This window comes from Halichondria panicea, chromosome 12 (genome assembly GCF_963675165.1).
Source record: "Halichondria panicea chromosome 12, odHalPani1.1, whole genome shotgun sequence".
In the NCBI taxonomy this organism is placed as follows: Eukaryota; Metazoa; Porifera; class Demospongiae; order Suberitida; family Halichondriidae; genus Halichondria; species Halichondria panicea.
This window is the reverse complement of record NC_087388.1, coordinates 6105917-6126053: the sequence shown is the minus strand read 5'-3', so window position 1 is coordinate 6126053 and position 20137 is coordinate 6105917. Positions and strand designations below refer to the sequence as shown.

At 38.6% G+C, this 20137-nt stretch overlaps 2 protein-coding genes and 1 long non-coding RNA gene across 4 annotated transcripts in view; 2 read left to right on the top strand and 1 right to left on the bottom strand.

Annotated features, from left to right (window-relative positions):
* LOC135345418 (uncharacterized) overlaps positions 1 to 20137 on the bottom strand; it is a 46158-nt gene that overhangs the window by 10525 nt on the left and 15496 nt on the right. The gene's annotated exons all lie outside the window — the stretch shown is intronic.
* Positions 8248 to 12869, top strand: LOC135345408 (uncharacterized). 2 transcript variants are annotated; one of them, XM_064542833.1, is made up of 7 exons: positions 8248 to 8664; positions 9206 to 10158; positions 10250 to 10829; positions 10883 to 10975; positions 11042 to 11439; positions 11628 to 11711; positions 11806 to 12869. In XM_064542833.1, the coding sequence occupies exons 1-7, from the start codon at positions 8316 to 8318 to the stop codon at positions 12832 to 12834; spliced, it is 3486 nt and encodes a 1161-aa protein (XP_064398903.1). In that variant the 5' UTR covers positions 8248 to 8315; the 3' UTR covers positions 12835 to 12869. The 2 variants fall into 2 exon arrangements, with proteins under 2 accessions (XP_064398903.1, XP_064398902.1); XM_064542832.1 differs by having other exon boundaries at positions 8249 to 8664; positions 9203 to 10158.
* Positions 14805 to 17877, top strand: LOC135345423 (uncharacterized). Its single transcript, XR_010397745.1, has 4 exons — positions 14805 to 16143; positions 16268 to 16342; positions 16542 to 16605; positions 16680 to 17877. It is a non-coding gene; the product is annotated as an uncharacterized LOC135345423 (long non-coding RNA).

The window sequence follows — 20137 nt, the reverse complement described above, 5'->3', positions numbered from 1 at the left end:
AAATACAGAGTACAGACTGAGTTCATCTTCACTGGCAACTAATGGTTAGTCCATGGATGTATGTATTATATACACCTGCATGCAATTATATCTCAGGATCTGATAGCGGCATAATGGAAATGACCAACATCAGTGAGGTGGATCAGAGAAGTCAGCTTGATATCACTACAAGTAATACAAAAAACATAAGTTAACTCTATTATTATCGCAGATCATGAAAACAAGCTGACATGCATGCACACCAGCATTGACAATCAATATCTGGTGACAATAGTAAGTTACTCTCATGCATGTGGCTGTGCATGTAGGACAGCCAATTGACTGAGCTATACATTTTCGTGTGAATGCGAAATTCACTTTCTTCATCAGCATTCAAGGCGTTGCAAATGGTCGTGGCTGGTGATGGTAATAATCTAGCCTCGACTCCAGCCCCTTGCCTTTCTCAGCGGCCTGGAATCGAGGCTAGTAATAATCTTATTGGTCATCATTGTGGTACTAACAGTGGTGGTCTTAGCAGTCTTACTGCCTGTTCTCAAACTAGAGCTATCTCATACTGATACATCAACTTCACCTCCACCCATCATATATAATTATATTGCCAACATCAACTCTCCGCCCACTACTTTTTCTGAATACCCATGGACAATTAATTCAGAGAGCACATTTCGTACAGCTATATTATACAATAGACGTTACCGTAGCAGGTGGCACAACTCTAATTAATCCTGCATCAGACCTACCCATCAATTTAAACAGCATATATCAACTGCCTAAAGTGTCAGCAATCTTCGTTGACTCATTTATCAAACATACCTTTGATTCCTTAATTTTATCTATATTCGGAGGGAGCTGGCTTCCTCGAGGGGCTTTCATTGACTTCACGGTCAACGATTGTCAAAAATTATATGTTGACCATACATTAGTGAATAAGTCGATCTTTGGATGTGACTAGACCTACATACAACACGTTGACGAAGGCTATTATTTGGATGGGTCCAGTCTAACATATTCTATTACCCCATCTCAAGCTATTGTGTCCAGCTCATGTGATTGCCCAGTTACTATAGTGATATGATATATGATTACCTGGAAATATATACCGAGTTTCTGAATCAGAAAACTGGTATACAAACTGGTTTTATCTTTGACTTTTGCTTCAATCGAGACGAGCTGTCTACAAAGATAAAAACTCCTATTTATACACTGGTGTGGTGATCTGTATACTACTATTGTACCTACTACCATCAATCTACGCATCTCTGGAATTTCTCACCAATATAATATCCTTGCGATTGCGGAGAAATCCTTGAGCAGGTGCACCGTTATCCATCACTACATTAACACGTGTACTATAAATTCGCTCTTCGATGTGTACCAGGAAAACGATGAACTGTGTGTTGTTGCTCTGGTATCTCCGAGACTATCTTCTCTTGCTCCTACTTGTACTCCCCCTAACAACGGCAAACAGTGCACTGCTAGTTTCTTTGTTTTGGTACCCGCAATAATGTACATGCATGCAGTTTAATTATTGTTATAATTGGATATAGCTCATAATTATACTATAGTTGTACGTATAACTTTTAGCGATTTGCTTTTAACAATGTGAGTCAGTGACTTAGCAACAACTTCAAGTTATATATCCAATATCCTCATGATTAATACTCCTATAAGTGGTTTCACGAACTGTTTTGCTTATCTATAGACTATAATACATAATACCGGTACATAATATAAATAACCCCACCCCCCGCGTGTGCTGACTCCCACGCTATCTTATGCAATAAGTGATTGGATACATATTATGTAGCAGTAGTACATTAACTAGATTTATTTATTTAAAAGTATGACTACCTTAGCAGGCTTCAGAACATTCCCTGCATGGCAAGTAAGACAAAGTAAAGTATACAGCGTTAACTTGATTGATGTCAACACCTGACTGGTACCGCCAGGAAATAAGGGGTTGCCATAGTGTACAATTGGTGGTGGCCATAGCAGTGGCAGATGACCATCTGGGCCACTGCCACTGGTTGTGCCTTAATTGGTGTGGCTTGTGTTGTACCTGATACCCTTTTGTGTACATGCTTTGTGTACAGTGAGCCAACCACAATCATTCCAAAAAAACTATGTGAGAAACAGTAAACCTTTTGTAACTCAAACATTAGCTGTTATGGCCGACTCCAAACTCTCAATAAGTTTAGATGATCTTAGTGCAGTCTATGAAGCAACATATCAAGCTAGAGCCAAATGGAAGCAGATGTTGTTAGCTCTGCAAGTTAATAATACTACTATTGAAACTATCAATATAAGATGTCGTGAAGATCCTGATAACTGCTATCTTGAGGGTCTATCAGAGTGGCTAAAAGGTGAAGAGAGAAGCTGGACAGACGTGTTTAAGGCTCTCTCACGCTCTAGTGTTGGGCACAGTGATCTCGCTAAGGTGGTCGAAAGACGTCTTACTAAAACTACCGGAAATACAGAGTACAGACTGAGTTCATCTTCACTGGCTACTAATGGTTAGTGCTAGTACATATACCTGCTCGGAGTTACAATCATTATTATAATATACTCCATTAAGCATCTGATAGCGGCATAATGGAAATGACCAACATCAGTGAGGTGAAACAGAAAAGTCAGCTTGATATCACTACAGGTATATAAATACACTCCAAACTATCAAGAGCCACTTAATTTTATAACAACATTGCATGAATGCAGAAAACCAAACTGACACCAATCACGAAGAAGTATCCAGCATTGGCGATCAATCTCTGGTGACAATGGTAAGCTTAAACTAGTTACTGTCATGTGCTCATGTGCATGTGCAGATGCATGTGGCTGTGGCTGTGCATGCATGACAGACAATTGACAGAGCTATATACATTTTCGTGTCAGAATGAATGCGAATTTAATTCAACTTTCTTCAGCATTCAAGGCGTTGCAAATGGTCGTGGCTGTTGACGATAATAATCTTATTGGTCGTATTTTGTGGTACTAACAGTGGTGGTCTTAGCAGTCTTACTGCCTGTTCTCAAACTAGAGCTATCTCATACTGATACATCAACTTCACCTGCACCCATCATATACACTACTGTTTCTGAATCTACTCCAACAGAGAGCATATTTCATACAGCTTCAATAGACGTCACCGTAGCAGGTGGCACGACTCCTGCATCAGACCTACTCATCAATGTAAACAGCATATATCAACTGCCTAAAGTGTCAGCAATCTTCGTTGACTCATTTATCAAACATACAATCGATTCCTTAATTTTATCTATATTCGGAGGGAGCTGGCTGCCTCGAGGGGCTTTCATTGACTTCACGATCAACGATTGTCAAAAATTGGATGTTGACCGTACAGTAATGAATAAGTCGTTGTCTTTGGATGTGACTGGACCAATACAACATGTTAACGAAGGTTATTATTTGGATGGGTCCAGTTTAACATATTCTATTACCCCGTCTCAAGATATTGTGTCCAGCTCATGTGATTGCCCAGTTATTCTAGTGATATATGATGACCTGGAAATATATACCGAGTTTCTGAATCAGAAAACTGGTATACAAGCTGGTTTTATCGTTGACTTTTGCTTCAATCGAGATGAGCTGTCTACAAAAATAGTGGTCGATAAAAACTCCTATTTATACGCTGGTCTGGTGATCTGTACTACTATTGTACCTACTACCATCAATCTACGCATTTCTGGAGTTTCTCACCAATATAATATCCTTGCGATTGCGGAGAAATCCTTGAGCAGGTGCACCGTTATCCATCACTACATCAACACCTGCACTATAAATTCGCTCTCTAATGTGTACCAGGAAAACGATGAACTGTGTGTTGTTGCTCTGGTATCTCCGAGACTATCTCCTCTTGCTCCTACTTGTACTCCCCCTAACAACGGTAAACAGTGCACTGCTAATTTCTTTGTTTTAGTATCTGCAATAACGCTATTATTTACAGTTTAATTATTTAATTATGGTATAGCTCATTATAATGTATAATAATTATAGTCGTAAGTATAATTTATAGCAATTTGCTTTTATTACAATGTGAGTCAGTGAGCAACAAAATAACTATGTCTAAGTATCCTGATTAATACTCCTATAAGTGGTTTCACGAACTGTTTTGCTTATCTATAGACTATGCATCCCCTGCGTGTGCTGACTCCCACACGCTATCCTATGGCTACATGCTGTTCCCCGCGTTTGCTGACTCCCACGCTATCTTATGCCATAAATTATATGTAGCCATAAGTTACGGCTACATGCTTGGATACCTATATACCAAGTATATGCATGTATAGCAGTATATACATTAACAAGTATATGACTACCTTAGCAGGCTTCAGAACATTCCCAGCAGGGCAAGCATGCAAAACAAAGTTAAAAGTATATACAGCATTAACTTGATTGATGTGAACACCTGCATGACTGGTATACCACCAGGAGATAAGGGGGCCGGGCTGCCATATGCATGGTGATTCTTTGCAATTGGCAGTAGCCATAGCAGTGGCCATAACAGTGGCGGGTGACCATCTGGGCCACTGTATACTGGTTATGCCTTGGTGTGGCTTGTGTTGTATCTGATGCCCTTTTTTATACATCTTTGTGTACAGTTAGCCAACCACATGCATACTGAGAGAAACAGTGAATCATTAATTTTAGCTATAATTATTGTTATGGCCGACTCCAAACTCTCAATAACTTTAGATGATCTTAGTGCAGTCTATGAAGCAACATTTCAAGCTAGAGCCAAATGGAAGCAGATGCTGTTAGCTCTGCAAGTTAATAATTCTACTATTGAAACTATCAATATAAGATGTCGTGAAGATCCTGATAACTGCTATCTTGAGGGTCTATCAGAGTGGCTAAAAGGTGGTGAGAGAAACTGGACAGACGTGTTTGAGGCTCTCTCACGTTCTAGTGTTGGGCACAATGATCTCGCAAAGGTGGTCGAAAGACGTCTTACTAAAGCTACCAGAAATACAGAGTACAGACTGAGTTCCTCTTCACTGCAGCTGGCTACTAATGGTTAGTGCTATACCTGCTCAGAATTACAATCATTATATTATACTCTATTAAGGGTCTGACAGCGGCACAATGGAAATGACCAGCATCAATACAGTGAAGCAGAAAAATTCCATTGATCCCACCAAAGGTAAATTAACTCTATATAGACACTTCTATATAATTATTCACAACATGAATGCACTGAATGCAGATCACACAAGCAAAGCTGACACCAATCATGGAGACATATCCAGCACTGGCGATCAGTCTCTAGTAACAACGGTAAGCCTTAACTAGCATTATATTTAATGTATTATTTATTCAACTTTTTTCATCAGCATTCAAGGCGATGCAAATGGTCGTGGCTCTTGACGATAATAATCTTCAACTTCACCTCCACCCATCATATACATTACTGTTTCTGAATCTCCATGGACAACATCAACTCCAACTACTACTGTTTCTGAATATCCATGGACAACGTCAACTCCGCCCACTACTGTTCCTGACGATTCTTTAGTGTTTCCTACAATTGCTGTAACAAACATGACTACAGTCCTTCCTGTAATAAACATCACTGTAAACAGCATATACGAACTGCCTGGAGGGTATATAATCTTTGTTAACTCGTTTATCGAGCATGCATACGACTCGATAACTTTCACTGTATTCGAAAAAATCCAGTTTTCTCATGAACTTCTCATTGTCTTCACAGTCAACGATTGTCAAGAACTGGATGTTGACCGTATTGCTGTGAATAAACCTATCTCCTTGAGCGTAACTAGACCAATACAACACGTTGACAAAGGCTATTATTTGAATGGGTCCATTCTAACATATTCAATTACCCCATCTCAAGGTATTGTGTCCAGCTCATGTGATTGCCCGGTTATTCTAGTGATATATGATGACCTGGAAATATATACCGAGTTTCTTAAAACTGGTATACAAGCTGGTTTTATCGTTGACTTTTGCTTTAATCAAGACGAGCTGTCTATAAAAATAGTACTCAATAAAAACTCCTATTTATACGCTGGTCTGATGATCTGTACTACTATTGTACCTACTACCATCAATCTACGCATCTCTGGAATTTCTCACCAATATAATATCCGTGCGATTGCGGAGAAATCCATAAGTAGATGTAGTGTCATTTTTTATGACAATAACATCAAGCAATGTACCATTTCACTATCTACTAGTATCACTATGACTGAGGAAAATGATGAATTGTGTGTTGTTGCTATAGTATCTCCTTTTGTACTAAGTGTAAATCCACTTTCTAATGAAGGCAAACAGAGCACTCCAAATTTCTTTGCTTTGTCGTGTGCAATGTTTAACTTTATAATGTTTTGGTATAGTTGCTGAGATACTGTTGTATGTACATCATAAAAAAATTATGTATATTATGTAGAGATTTTCATGCCATGTGAGTCAATGATTTATACAAGGAAATGTCACCTTGTGTTACATGCTCATACTCTTCACAATGGTTCTAACTGTTCTAACTGTTTTAATTTGTTAATCTGCTATAGACTATACATAGCAACTACATAGTTACGGTACATGCATGTCCTCACATATTTGTCTTCGATTTTCTCGGCTACATCGTTACGCTCAACAGTAGGACTATAAGCCCTGATAAATTATGCTTGTAATAATTTTAGCATAAATAATTAGTCCATTTTTGGTAAAGATCAATCTTCTATTGGAAATCCACTATTACAAGTGGAACAATCAATCCCAATAATTTAACAATCTTCTGTAACCTTAACACAATAATAATTATTGATTGAATGTTTCATTGATAGTGGATCTTCAATAGAAGATTGCCGTCTTATGTCTATACGTCTTAATTTTGTCTATAATTATTATGTCACATTTTGTAGGAATGATGGGGGCTCATTGCATAGGGGGGAAGAGGGGTACTAACATTTGAAGCTCAGCCTTCAGTGTGCACAATTACTCTATGCAAGGCATTGTCCTGGGTACTACTAGCATTGTCATAACGGTACTAACATTTACAGTACAGGGTACATATAACAATGATATGCATGCACCTGTATGTGTGTACTATAGGCCAGTATCTATTACTTTCCTTATTGAGCACAATGTACATTCAATTCAGCCTCGGTGTGTGCACAACTATACCTTTATATGCAAGGCGGTGACTACTAGCATTGACTTGTTCTCTCTCTGGTGTAGATTGACTCCCCGTTCAATGGGGGCTTCCACCAGTCCAGTGGACTCACCTCCAACCCAACAGTGCATGAAGGAAAAAGTATAGTAACATTTTGTTCAACTCAGTGACAGCTATGAAGTATCTACTTATATAGGGGGGGACTCTGAGCTTAAAATAATGTACCATGCCATGCAGGACCTTGTACATTCTTTTACCACATTGTCTCAGTGAAATTGTTACACTGTATACACTTCCAAACCTGTTAGCCTCTACTTCAACATTAGCTGTAATGACACTCTTTTCTGTTTTCTCTGGACCACTTGAGTATCCTGTACACTGAGTACCTGACTGATGCCCTGAGGGAAGTGGGGGATTCCCTCAACAGACTCTCCTGTTCCCCCACTCCATTGGAACTGGCTGTCATTGCTGACACTACTTTTTAGGAGGTACGGGGGGCGGGTATGTGTGGTGTTTACAGGAATTGAAGTGATCCATGCACACACACATATAGCTGTTCCTCTAACACCTCAACTATCTGAGCAGTAGCCATCGATTGGACGGACTCTACTCTGACTCCACCTTCTCCTCGGTCCAACGGTTCCAGAGGTCCCACAACACTCATCGGAGCACCCCCCTCCTCACACTCCTGGAGAATGGTCTCCTCACACCTCCCACAATACAGTACACCTGAGACAAGCACTCCTCACACTCTACGCTAACATGATCAGGTGACTCGGAGATGTGTGTGTGTGTGCGTACATTTACTGTCTATACTTACATGTATATACAGTGTGTGTAGGGTTAATGGCTTACTTTGCTGACAGTGTGTTCATAATTATAATCATAGTGCTTGTGATCAGATGAGTAGAATAGTCATATTGTTTGATTAAAACTACAGTGTAGAATATGGTTGTACCACATAGCCATCTCACAATTCTAACAGTCCTTAAACTAGTTTTGGGGAACTTGTTTGTCGACTAATTTGTATTACTCTACAACCATGCATAGTTGATACACAATGCTAGGTGTGGTAGAGTGTGGTAGGTGTGCCTTTGTGACATGGGATACTGCTTTCAAAGTTTCATTCTTAAAGCTTATTCTTCATTTACTGTCAAGCATCATGTCTGAGTCAGCTGAGTACAAAGCATTCATGGACTGTCACAGCAGTCTTCTTACTTGTGTTCAGCAGTCTCCCAAAGATGTCTGTGATCAATTACTCCCTTTCGAGATCCTAGCACCAGACGATCTGGGATATCTTAAGAATGATACTCATGATAATGGTGACAAAGCACGAAGAATAATGGAATCTGTGATGCTCCAGATAAAAAACAATCCACTGGTTTTTAATTCATTGGTTAGTGCTCTTGAAAAAGCTGGTAGTTTTACGAAGGCTGTAGTGCAAAAACTCCATGATGCGTTCCAGAGACAAAATCAACAGTGCGATCAAACTCAAAGAATGGAAGAGAGAGGTAGGTTGTATAAATATAAATCCTAGATTGCTTTATGAAAACTCAACTCATATGTATTGCACTATATCGTATAGCGGGTATATTTTGAGGGTGCAAATGTTAGTGGTTTACGCGGATTAAGCTGGACCACGAACATTTATAACCGCGAACTTAATATCCCATGCAATCATACTGCAAAAAAAGCTGCTATTCCACGAAAATTAAATCCGTGAAAACCTTTCTAAAGGCATTTCCGCAAAAATTTATCGAAGACAGAAGAGCGATGTCACTGTGCACACTGTATAATTATAGCGGTTGACTTTAATAAGGCTTACAAAGGCTTGCATTTCACATGAGGTTAAGTGTGCAAAGCAAATTAACTGGTTTTGCATGATTAATATATATACAAGATATGAGAGCTATCCATTAAACCTGCTACAACCCTTCCCCAGCCGTTTAGGTTTGTCATGGCTGATGAAACTATAGCTATATTAGTTTGTATACCACCCCATGCATGATTGTACGTATAGTGGGCCAATAAATTGTCCCTTCGTCACAGCAGATAACAAAGGTCAGGCAGGTGAAGAGTTACAACCAAGATCTGCCAGTACAAGCTCATCTGGATTTGAATCACTCACGGCTTCTGATTCTAATACAGATCGGAAATTCTTTAACTTCCAATGCGGCTGTGGAAAGTGTACTATTTTGGGTCATGTCAAGGGCAGAGATAAGTGTTTAAGCTCCAAGCCACCTCAAATTAAAACATACACTCGTGATACTCCTTATAGCGGTACAGTATCAGCCACGGAAATCTCATATAGTATGTTCATGACGGCCCTACATAAAGAAACACGATACATTCATTCGAAGTTTTGTAGCTTACTCACAGACACAATTACAAATCTGGAAGCAAAGTATGATATTACTAAAGTATTGCAGTACGTCAAGGCGCTTTTAACACCAACAGAATCGTATTACAAGCCAATTTATCTTAGACCTTCTGAAGAGATTCAGTTCCCTGATGTTACCAGCTTTAGCAAATTATCTGACTTCCTACAGAATAATTTCTGCTCTTGGTTCAATTATTCACTCATTTCCGCAATACGAGAAAAATTTCTTTTCCCAAATTGTAATGATGACGAAGATTTACAGAGTTATGAGCGTTTCTTTCAGCAATATGTTAATCGACGATGTTTCTTATTTGTTGATGACTTTGGCCCTGAACCGTCTCACATTGAATCAATGGAGATAACATGTAAGATCGATGTTGACTTTGATGCAATCTCCTACGATCAAATTCAAGAATTGAAGTTAGTATTTATAGAATGCTGGGAACAACTACTACCACATCAAGTTCTAAATTTGAAGAATGTTCGAGAAGGCTGTACAGAGCTGGTGTTTCGAGTTCCAGCATGTTTTAAGCATGTTTACGGCCAGTTGAGTCTTAAACAGATGCAGCACCTGAAAGAAAAAAGATTCATTGAGGTCAAAATTGGTCAACAAACACTACTAAAGGTAATACTATATTCATACTTTTACAAAATCATCATACTTATTGTAGTTTACCCTACACCGCTTCTTTAAACAATGTATTACACTGTTGCAGGCAGAAGCTAACTCGATCTCCCCAGCAGATGCTTATCCAGGCACTGCTTCAATGCTCAGTGAACCTATGGCGAACAAGCTACTAAAAGTATTCGGCCAAGATGGTGGTGACCAAACTTCTGCCTTAGCCTTACTGATAGGGCTTGATCCGACAGTTGATGTCAGTTCAATCAGGGATAGTGATGGAATGACCCTCCTCCATCTTTCCTGTCGCTGGGACTGGTCAAAGTGGGGACTCTTAGTCACCCAATTGGTCAAAACACACCACCATAATGTCTCAGTTGTGAATGAGGATGGAGACACACCTCTTCACATAGCTGCTCGATTCAACAACAAAGGAGCTGCCAAATATCTTCTTGAGCTCAGTGATGTCAATGCTAGAAATAACGCTGGATTAACTTCCTTTGACATTGCAGATCAAAAGCAGCATCAAGAAGTTTTGAGAGTGCTGGTCGAGTGCAATGCCAACATCCCAATAATAAGCGCTCCAATAATCAGCACTCACGACGTTTCTCTGTCAGATGAACCCATACACGGAACAAGCAGTGACTCAGATGCATTGCCAATGTCACCCTGTGCAGGTAAAGTGTAAAAAAATACTGATTTTAAACATGCGCGTGTGTTGTGCTCACAGATGAATCCACCAGCCCTCAAGGGGACGATTTGAATTCAGTATCTGATGTATCTTCTACAAAGGAAGATCTCTCATCAATATCCACATTATCACGTAGGTTTTTACACATGATTATGTATCACTTTGAGTGTAATGCATTTGCTTATATTATGTACACAGATCAAAGTCGTGCTGAAAGGTATGGCAGTACCATAAGATCAAGAAATCTTCGGAGTGTTGTTTCAGAGTCCAGTCAACATTATACACCACCTCCTGTTTTAAAGTCCGAAGTTGATGATGATGATGATGATGGGGTATATGAATCTGATTCCGATAATCCACCGGGATACAGTGAAAGTACCAGGCTACCTACAATTCCAAGTTACTCAGAATCTAATGAAAATGGTCCTCCCAGATACAATTTACCAGATATTCGTCCTCCCGCATATAGCAACCAGCAGCCTCCTCCCTCACAACAAGATTCAGAAGCTATTAACGATCTCCACACACAACCTGATGATTCAGACTCCCAAAACAACCTTATAATTAATGATTCTCAACCTCATGAAGAACATCAGGTAAACAGGTGCCAAATTTAGTATGTGCAATACACTTACGGACGTCGTGCATGCTTTCAGATCAGTGCATGCCATGAGTACCTACATATTATATGCATGTAATTATATCAGTGTATATACTAATTATGTATCTGTTTATCAATAACATGCATGTAGCTATAATTTTGATGTACATACATGCATTGCAGAATACCGTATCCTCAACAACAAAATCCCTGTGTACCGGATTCCTCAGTTTTGTTGACAATCATTGGGGGAAGGTGATTTACAAGGTAAAATAGCTACTGGATGCATGCATGCAGTCCATTTTCTTGAAATGCTAGCTAGCTAGCCTATAATTATTATATACTCTATCATTTACTACAGATGTATAGATGTAACCGTACCGTCTCTGAAGAAAGCTCTCAAAGATTTTCTAGACTTTACTTCTTTACGGGGATTCTCGCCTTTGCAGCAGTTTTTGTTTTCCTTATGTATATCACAACAAATCCCCCGGTGTATGAAGGCTCATTACATATCGCTCAGCTTCTCCAGCCATCCATACTACCTATAGCTCTAGTCAGACCTGATGTGCTACATCTAACACTCACCGAGATCCCAAATGCTCAAATTATCCCAATTTACTTCAACATTAGCAATTGTGATGATATCAGAAAAGAAAATTCCACAATATACGAGGAAGGAATACTCACTCCAGAAGAAAATACTCCAATTTATGAGCTCTACACAGAATATATCGCCTCTTTGAGGTTGCAAATCCAATTATCAGCGGACTATAACAGCTCAGATCTAGAATGCCCATTTGTTTTGGTGGTTTTTGACGATGTTAAAGAATATGAATCTTTTTTGCACAATGGATCTTGGACGTTCACCTATATGGAGTACTGCATCAAAACTGACAATTTCTCAATCAGTATCATACTTGCAGCAAATAGCTATTATTTTTTTGGTGTCCATTTTGAAGCCATCTCTCATATCATGGGAAACATAACTTATCGTATCAATGGTTGGAAGGAGGAAAACTCAACTAGCTCGTTCACAAGCCTTTGCTCAATAACATCCACAGCTACAACAGCAGCTTGCAATTACAACTTTGACAGTTTTGTGAACACACCAGAATTGTGTATCATAGGAGTTGTTTCCAAACGAAACGCTAGTGATGTAGTAAGAAAAGCAGAAATCCAGTATTCATATTCATCATCATTCTCATCAAAAAATTCACTCCCTTTGTGGCTAATATTGATTACGTTATTTCTTGTGTGGCTTTTAGTCCCGCCAATCTACAAGAAATTGAAAACTGGATCTAACAGATTGATGTTGCGTATTATTATTTTTATTTTTATTTTATTTATTCTAGTTTTCTATTTATCTATAGTTCTTATTTTAGTCTTATAATTATTAGTCAGTCTCTGTGTACTGCGTATTGTTGTTACCAGTATAAGTCAATAATAATTATGCGAGCCTAGCTAAGCTAGCTAGCTGATATGAGATCGAGAGTACTAGAGCGCACGATCAACTCAAAACTTATCTAGCTCCACCTCCAAATAATTCATTCAGTGCACATGCGCAAAGCCATGTTGCTGAGCAGACCAAGGTCCCCCATAGCCTCGATCCCAGGCCGAGTTTTCGCTTTTATAACGTTTAGGCGAACAACTGGGCCTGGTACTAGTTGTCTGCGCATGTGTCAAATTTTCATTGTATATTTGTGGTCGGCAAAAATATTTAATAAATCAATAATCGAAATTTGTACACAGAAAATGCACAGGGTGAGTACACAAAAGATGCACATAGGGAGCTGCTTCACAAAGGCCTGGGGAGTTGCCAGTTGTGCTGCAGCACAATTACAGTGACCCAGGGCAACTTCAGGATGATTGAATGCCTTCAAATTACGTTTCAAAAAGATTTAGCAGGCTGCTGGACTTCTCTGATTCTAGGCCCCAACTCGTAACTCATTGCTTGAGAAAACGTAGATTCTCTTGATGTCTCTGAGCTACCCAGCAACGCTCGAATGAGCAGGTCATACTCCAATCCTGTGTCTGTGAGTATAGGACAATATTAAAAGAAACCAAAGACGGTTAAACCCTTACCTCAAACTGTCCAGTCTCGTCCGTTAGTATAGCCAAGAGGAGCACTGTTGGGATAGCTGGATATTAGCCATTGCTCCTGTACAGAGAAGTAGACATTTTAAATACGTGTAGATCTATACATATTAAATTTCTCGGTTATAGTGTCATTGTCGACGAGCTGATGATGGCAGCACCAAGTTCTCTAGCTCACACTCTTCATTTGATCCACCATATTAATGATGAAACTATAGTCTACCTACATTCTTGCCAAACATGAACAAGACTTGATAGCACAGCCGGCCATAGGGCCCACACAAAAATATCTGACCTTAACAAGCTTGACAAAGCTTTATACCTCTTCCCTTGTTGTTCAGTCTTCAGAATAAGCTTCAGAGAAGAGAGAAGCTTCAGCTAAGAGCCATTCCAATCGATTCCAATAATGATAAAACGGGAACTGACTTCTAGTACACGATAGTACACGAATATAAATGTCACGAAAGTGAACGAGAATATCCATTCGTCAGAATCTGACGAACGACTGACGCATGCGCAGACAACTAGTACCAGGCCCAGTTGTTCGCCTAACCGTTATAAAAGCGAAAACTCGGCCTGGGATCGAGGCTAGGTCCCCCACAGAGTTGCAGACTGTTCAGCAGCTATCACCATCATCATCATGTCACTCTTTGAGTATTTTTCAGTTGAGCCTATAGTTCACAGAGCAACTGCAACTGCAAGTGGCTTGCCACCCTGTCCTGCTAATTCACAAGCAGAACCTGGTTGGTTAGCAGCTGCATGATTTAATTGTCACAACTCAAAACAATGCATTTTATAGGACATCTTCAGATGAAGATGTGGCTTAACCACTATAGTACCCTCAAAGAAGCAGTACCCTCATTTATTTAGCCAGATTGCGTTAGAATCAATCTCAGAGCATTTAACAACAAAAATTTTCTGTGGTATAATTATGTGTGTGTGATCCATGCAGTAGCTGTAACCAGTAGTTTATGCTATAAAATATGCATGCATATACCGTAAGCCAAAAACACACTTGTATTGCAATTGCATGCAGAAACTGAAGTTCCAGTAGAACCACAGAGGATTGTTGCAACCAGTAAGTGCAACTATAAATTAAAGGATAATAATTATAAAGTCATACAATTGTACATAATTATCTTGGAGTGAGATTTAATTACATGTGCCTCCAATAAATGTTCGCTTAAGCAGGTGGAGAGTTAATACCAAGATCTGCCAGTACAAGCTCATCTGGAACTGGATCACTCACGACTTCTGATCATCTGACATTTTTTAACTTCCAATGCGGCTGTGGAGAGTGTACCATCTTGGGTCATGTCACTGGCAGAGATAAGTGTTTAAGCTCCAAGCCACCTCAAATTAAAAGATGCACTTGTGATACTGCTTGTAGTGATACAGTATCACCGACAGAAATTTCTGTAAGCTTCTTCATGAAAGCCCTAAATAAAGAAACTCGCAAAATCCATTCGAAATTTTGTAGCTTACTTACAAACACGATTATAAATCTTGAAAAACAAGAACAATATGATCTCACGCAATACGTTCAGAAGTTGTTAACACCACAAGGTTCGTATTTTAGCCAAATTTATCGTAGCCCTTCTGAACAGATTTTGCTCTGTGATGCTATCAGCTTTAATGATTTAATTGAGTTTCTACAGAATAATTTCTGCTCTTGGTTCAATTACTCACGAATATCCGAAATACGAGAAGAATTTCTTTTCCCATATGAGGACGATGAAGCATTACACAAATATGAGTGTTTGTTTCAGCAATAATTATGTTAATCGACGATGTTTTCTATTTGTTGATGACTTTGAATGACCAAGAATTGAATTGCCACCTCAAATTAAAAGATGCACTCGTGATACTCCTTATAGCGGTACAGTATCAGCCACGGAAATCTCATATAGTATGTTCATGACAGCCCTGCGTAAAGAAACAAAATATATGCACACGAAGTTTTGTAGCTTACTCAAAAACACGATTACGAATCTGGAAGCAAAGTATGATGTTCCTGAAATAAAGCAGTTCGTCCAGATGCTTTTCACACCACAAGAATCGCATTACAACGCAATTTATCGTAGACCTTCTGAGCAGATTCTCTTCCGTGATGTTACCAGCTTTAGCGAATTATCTGACTTCCTACAAAATAATGTCTGCTCTTGGTTTAATTATTCACTCATTTCCACAATAAAAGAAGAATTTCTTTTCCCAGTGAAGGAAAATGATCCAAGCTTTACAGAGATACAAGGATTGGTTTCAGCAATATGTTAATCGACAATGTTTTCTATTTGTTGATGACTTTGGCCCTCAGCCGTCTCACATTCAATCAGTGGAGATAACATGTAAGGTTGATGTTGATTTTCATACAATCACCTACGATCAAATTCAAGAATTGAAGTTAGTATTTATAGAATGCTGGGAACAAGAACTACCACACCAAGTTCTGAATTTGAAGCATGTTCGAGAAGGCTGTACAGAGCTGGTGTTTCGAGTTCCAGCTTATTTTAGTCATTTTTACAGCCAATTGAGTCCTAAACAGATGCAGGACCTGAAAGAAAATGCATTCATTGAAGTCAAAATTGGTCAACAAGTATTACTGAAGGTGATAAGTATATTCACGTTAGGTTTACAATACTAAAGTGCATAGTGTACATGTCTTATTTGTTCTGTACCTTGTACAGCTATAGTTGTATACTTCTAAACCATGGCATTGCATGTATGTACAGGAAGAAGTTAATTCAACAAAGAAGCTGCTAAAAGCGTTTGGCGAGGATGGTCTTATAATGGCTGATTCAAAACAGGTAGATAAATTTTGTGCAGTTCTTCCACAATTAAGTTCCTGGTGTGTGTAATAGTTTTATATTTATAAAGCCTTAATTGTTAGACACCTTGCTGTGATCAATTGAATTGCACAACTGATGTGTGACAAATAACTAATCTTTAGTAGTCAGTATAATAAATGCTGGTTATAATACGTATCTCTATTATCTGTACATGCAGCGGGATATCATGCAGATGCCTTGACTTTTTTGTTAACAACCACAGTGACGTTTGGATGTCCAAGGTGATTTACATAGCTATTGCATGCAGTGTTTGAGACATAACCTCATGTAAATAATCCTCTTTCATTGGACCTAGATACTGTGTCGATGCTGCACTCTAACTACTAGCAAGGAGAGGAGAAAATATTCTTCTTCCTTTGTATGATTACTATCTTTATACTCATTTTTGCTGTTACAACAATCTTCACCGCAATACTCATACTAGGCCAAGAATCAAACAGCTTTGGTGGTTCAGTACATATCACTCAACTGATCCAGCAGTCAGTACTACCTATAGCTCGAGTCGGACTGAATGTAAAGCAACTAACAATCAACGAGATAGCAAATACTCAAATTATTCCGATTTACTTTAACATTAGCAATTGTGATGATATCAGAAAAGAAAATTCCACAATATACGAGGAAGGAATACTCACTCCAGAAGAAAATACTCCAATTTATGAGCTCTACACAGAATATATCGCCTCTTTGAGGTTGCAAATTCAATTATCAGCAGATTATAATAACAGCTCAGATCAAGAATGTCCAGTTGTTTTGGTAGTTTTTGACAATGTTGATGAATATAAATCGTTTTTGAACAATGGAAACTGGATGTTTACCTATATGGAGTACTGCATCAAGAACGATAATTTCTCGATCAGTATCATGCTTGCAGGAAATAGCTATTATTTTTTTGGTGTTCACTTTGAAGCTAACTCACATGTCATGGGAGACATAACTTATTGTATCAATGGTTGGAAGGAGGAAAACTCAACTAGCTCGTTCACAAGCCTTTGCTCAATAACATCCACAGCTACAACAGAGTGCAATCATAACTTTGACAGTTCTGTGAACGCACCAGAATTGTGTATCGTAGGAGTTGTTCCCAAACGAAATGCTAGTGATGTAGTAAGGAAAGTAAAAATCCAGTATTCGTATTCAATATTGTCATCAATGGCATTATTATTTTTGCTTGGTTTGTGGCTACTACTAATTACATCATTTCTTCTGTGGCTTTTAGTGCCAATCTTCTACAATTGTTGTAAGAAACTGAAGTACTGTACGAAACTGAAAAAAGACTCAGAGGGATCAGTTGTGCTTCCCAATCGACGTGAATTATACAAAACTTTAGAACTGACATTGATATAAAAGTAAATTAAGAAAAAACGAATAGAGTTGCTCCAAAATAGAATATATTTAGATCATTAACATTTTATGGAATCTCTGTGTATTTTTTTTAGTATTCACGGTGTGTATGAATGGGTTCTGAGCGCTTTTGCGCAAGAGAAAATAAAAGCTCGTTACTAAGAAAATTTCGGGGTCAAAGATTGCGTCCTGAGCAGCTATTATTATACTCACAACTCGCTCCGAGATCCGAAAGTTTCTAATCCGATAATTAATGCCAACATGCTCGTTTATGACACCTAGTTTTCAGCCAAGATTTTAAACTTACTGGCCCCATTCGCTTTATTAGAACATTGTCCACGTGGCCAGTTGTGCATTGCGCAGAAGTTGATGAACTTTTACTTATTATTAGTGGTTAAAAAATGGTGCTGGAATGCGAAACTGCCTACCGTAGGCGTTCTAATTATAGAACCAGCTTTGGTTAGGACGCCCTTTTTTATAACGCCCGTATACTACCATATAAAATCAATTTTTTTCGTACATTGTAGAAAAATAATAATTTTTTATTGGTTCTATAATTAGAACGATTACGGTATTATAAACCTCATGTTCAGTATCTGAAGGTTGCAAAATCGGTAGTACCTCACTTGCACTAGAGTAGTCAGGTGTCACCTTATCTTCAATACCTGGTTATTACTACAGGTAAGTTAACACTGAGGGACCAATTCTATTTATAACATGCACTGATGTATGCAGATCGCACAAGCCAAGCTGACACATCCAATCATGGGCAAATATCCAGCACTGGCGATCAGTCTCTAGTGACAACGGTAAGCCTAAGCTAGCATTGCATTGAATGTATACATGTATTCAACTTTTTTCAGCATTCAAGGCGTTGCAAATGGTCGTGGCTGGTGACGATAATAATCTTATTGGTTGTCATTGTGGTACTAACAGTGGTGGTCTTAGCAGTCTTACTGCCTGTTCTCACACTAGAACTATCTCATACTGATACATCAACTTCACCTTCACCCATCGTATACACTACTGTTTCTGAATCTCCTTGGACAACGTCAACTCTGCCCACTACTGTTCCTGACGATTCTTTAGTGTTTCCTACAATTGCTGAAACAGACATGACTACAGTCCTTCCTGTATCAGAAAAAAACCTAAACATCACTGTAAACAGCATATACGAACTTCCTGGGAGGTCTATAATCTTTGTTGACTCGTTTATCAAGCATGCATACGACTCGATAACTTTCACTGTTTCAAAAAAAGCCAGTTTTCACACGAATCTTTCATTGACTTCACAGTCAACGATTGTCAAGAACTGGATGTTGACTGTGTTGCTGTGAATAAACCGATCTCCCTGTGCGTAACTAGACCAATACAACACGTTGATGAAGGCTATTATTTGAATGGGTCCATTCTAACATATTCAATTACCCCATCTCAAGATATTGTGTCCAGCTCATGATTGCCCAGTTATTCTAGTGATATATGATGACCTGGAAATATATACCGAGTTTCTAAATGCGGAGAAGACAGGTATACAAACTGGTTTTCTGTTCATATTTTGCTTAAACCGAAGAAGTCGGTGGTCTGCAAAAAATTTAATAGTGCTCAATAAAAACTCCTATTTATACGCTGGTCTGGTGATCTGTACCGCTATTGTACCTAGTATCTACTACCATCAATCTACGCATCTCTGGAATTTCTCACCAGTATAATATCCATGCGATTAGTGAGAAATCCTGCTTCATTTTATAGGACAATAACATCAAGCAATGTACTATTTCACTATCTACTAGTATCACTATGACTGAAGACAACGAAAAATTGTGTATTGTTGCTATAGTATCTCCTGTTAATCTTACTAGTGTTGGTCCTTTGAGTGTCAGCAATGGCAAACGGAGCACTCCAAACTTATTTGCTTTGGCATGTGCAATATTTAACTTCATGGTAGTTGCTAAGATACTGTTGTATATACTATAATTATGTATACATTAAAATTATATATGTTAGACTGAGATTTTCATGCCATGTGAGTCAATGATTTATACAAGGAAATGTCCCCTTGTGTTACATGCCCATACTTTTCATAATTATAGCCGACTAACTGTTCTAAAAATTGGCATAGCAACTATATATACAGTATAGCGCAAAGTTTTTGAGGCACTTATATTTCATGGAATGCATTATCATGGCCTCTAAAAGCATTTCGTTGCACAATGTTCATGGAAATGACTGCTTACCGGAAGCCACGCCTTTAATCTTTGCACTTATAGAAGATAATTCTAATTAAAGAACAATTACATTAAGTTTTACATAATCACAAAAATGGCTTGTCATAAGAGAATCATGCTTGTGTCAGTTGTATTTATAAGACGGCAATCTTCTCTATATCGTAAACACTTAGAAGTGTTT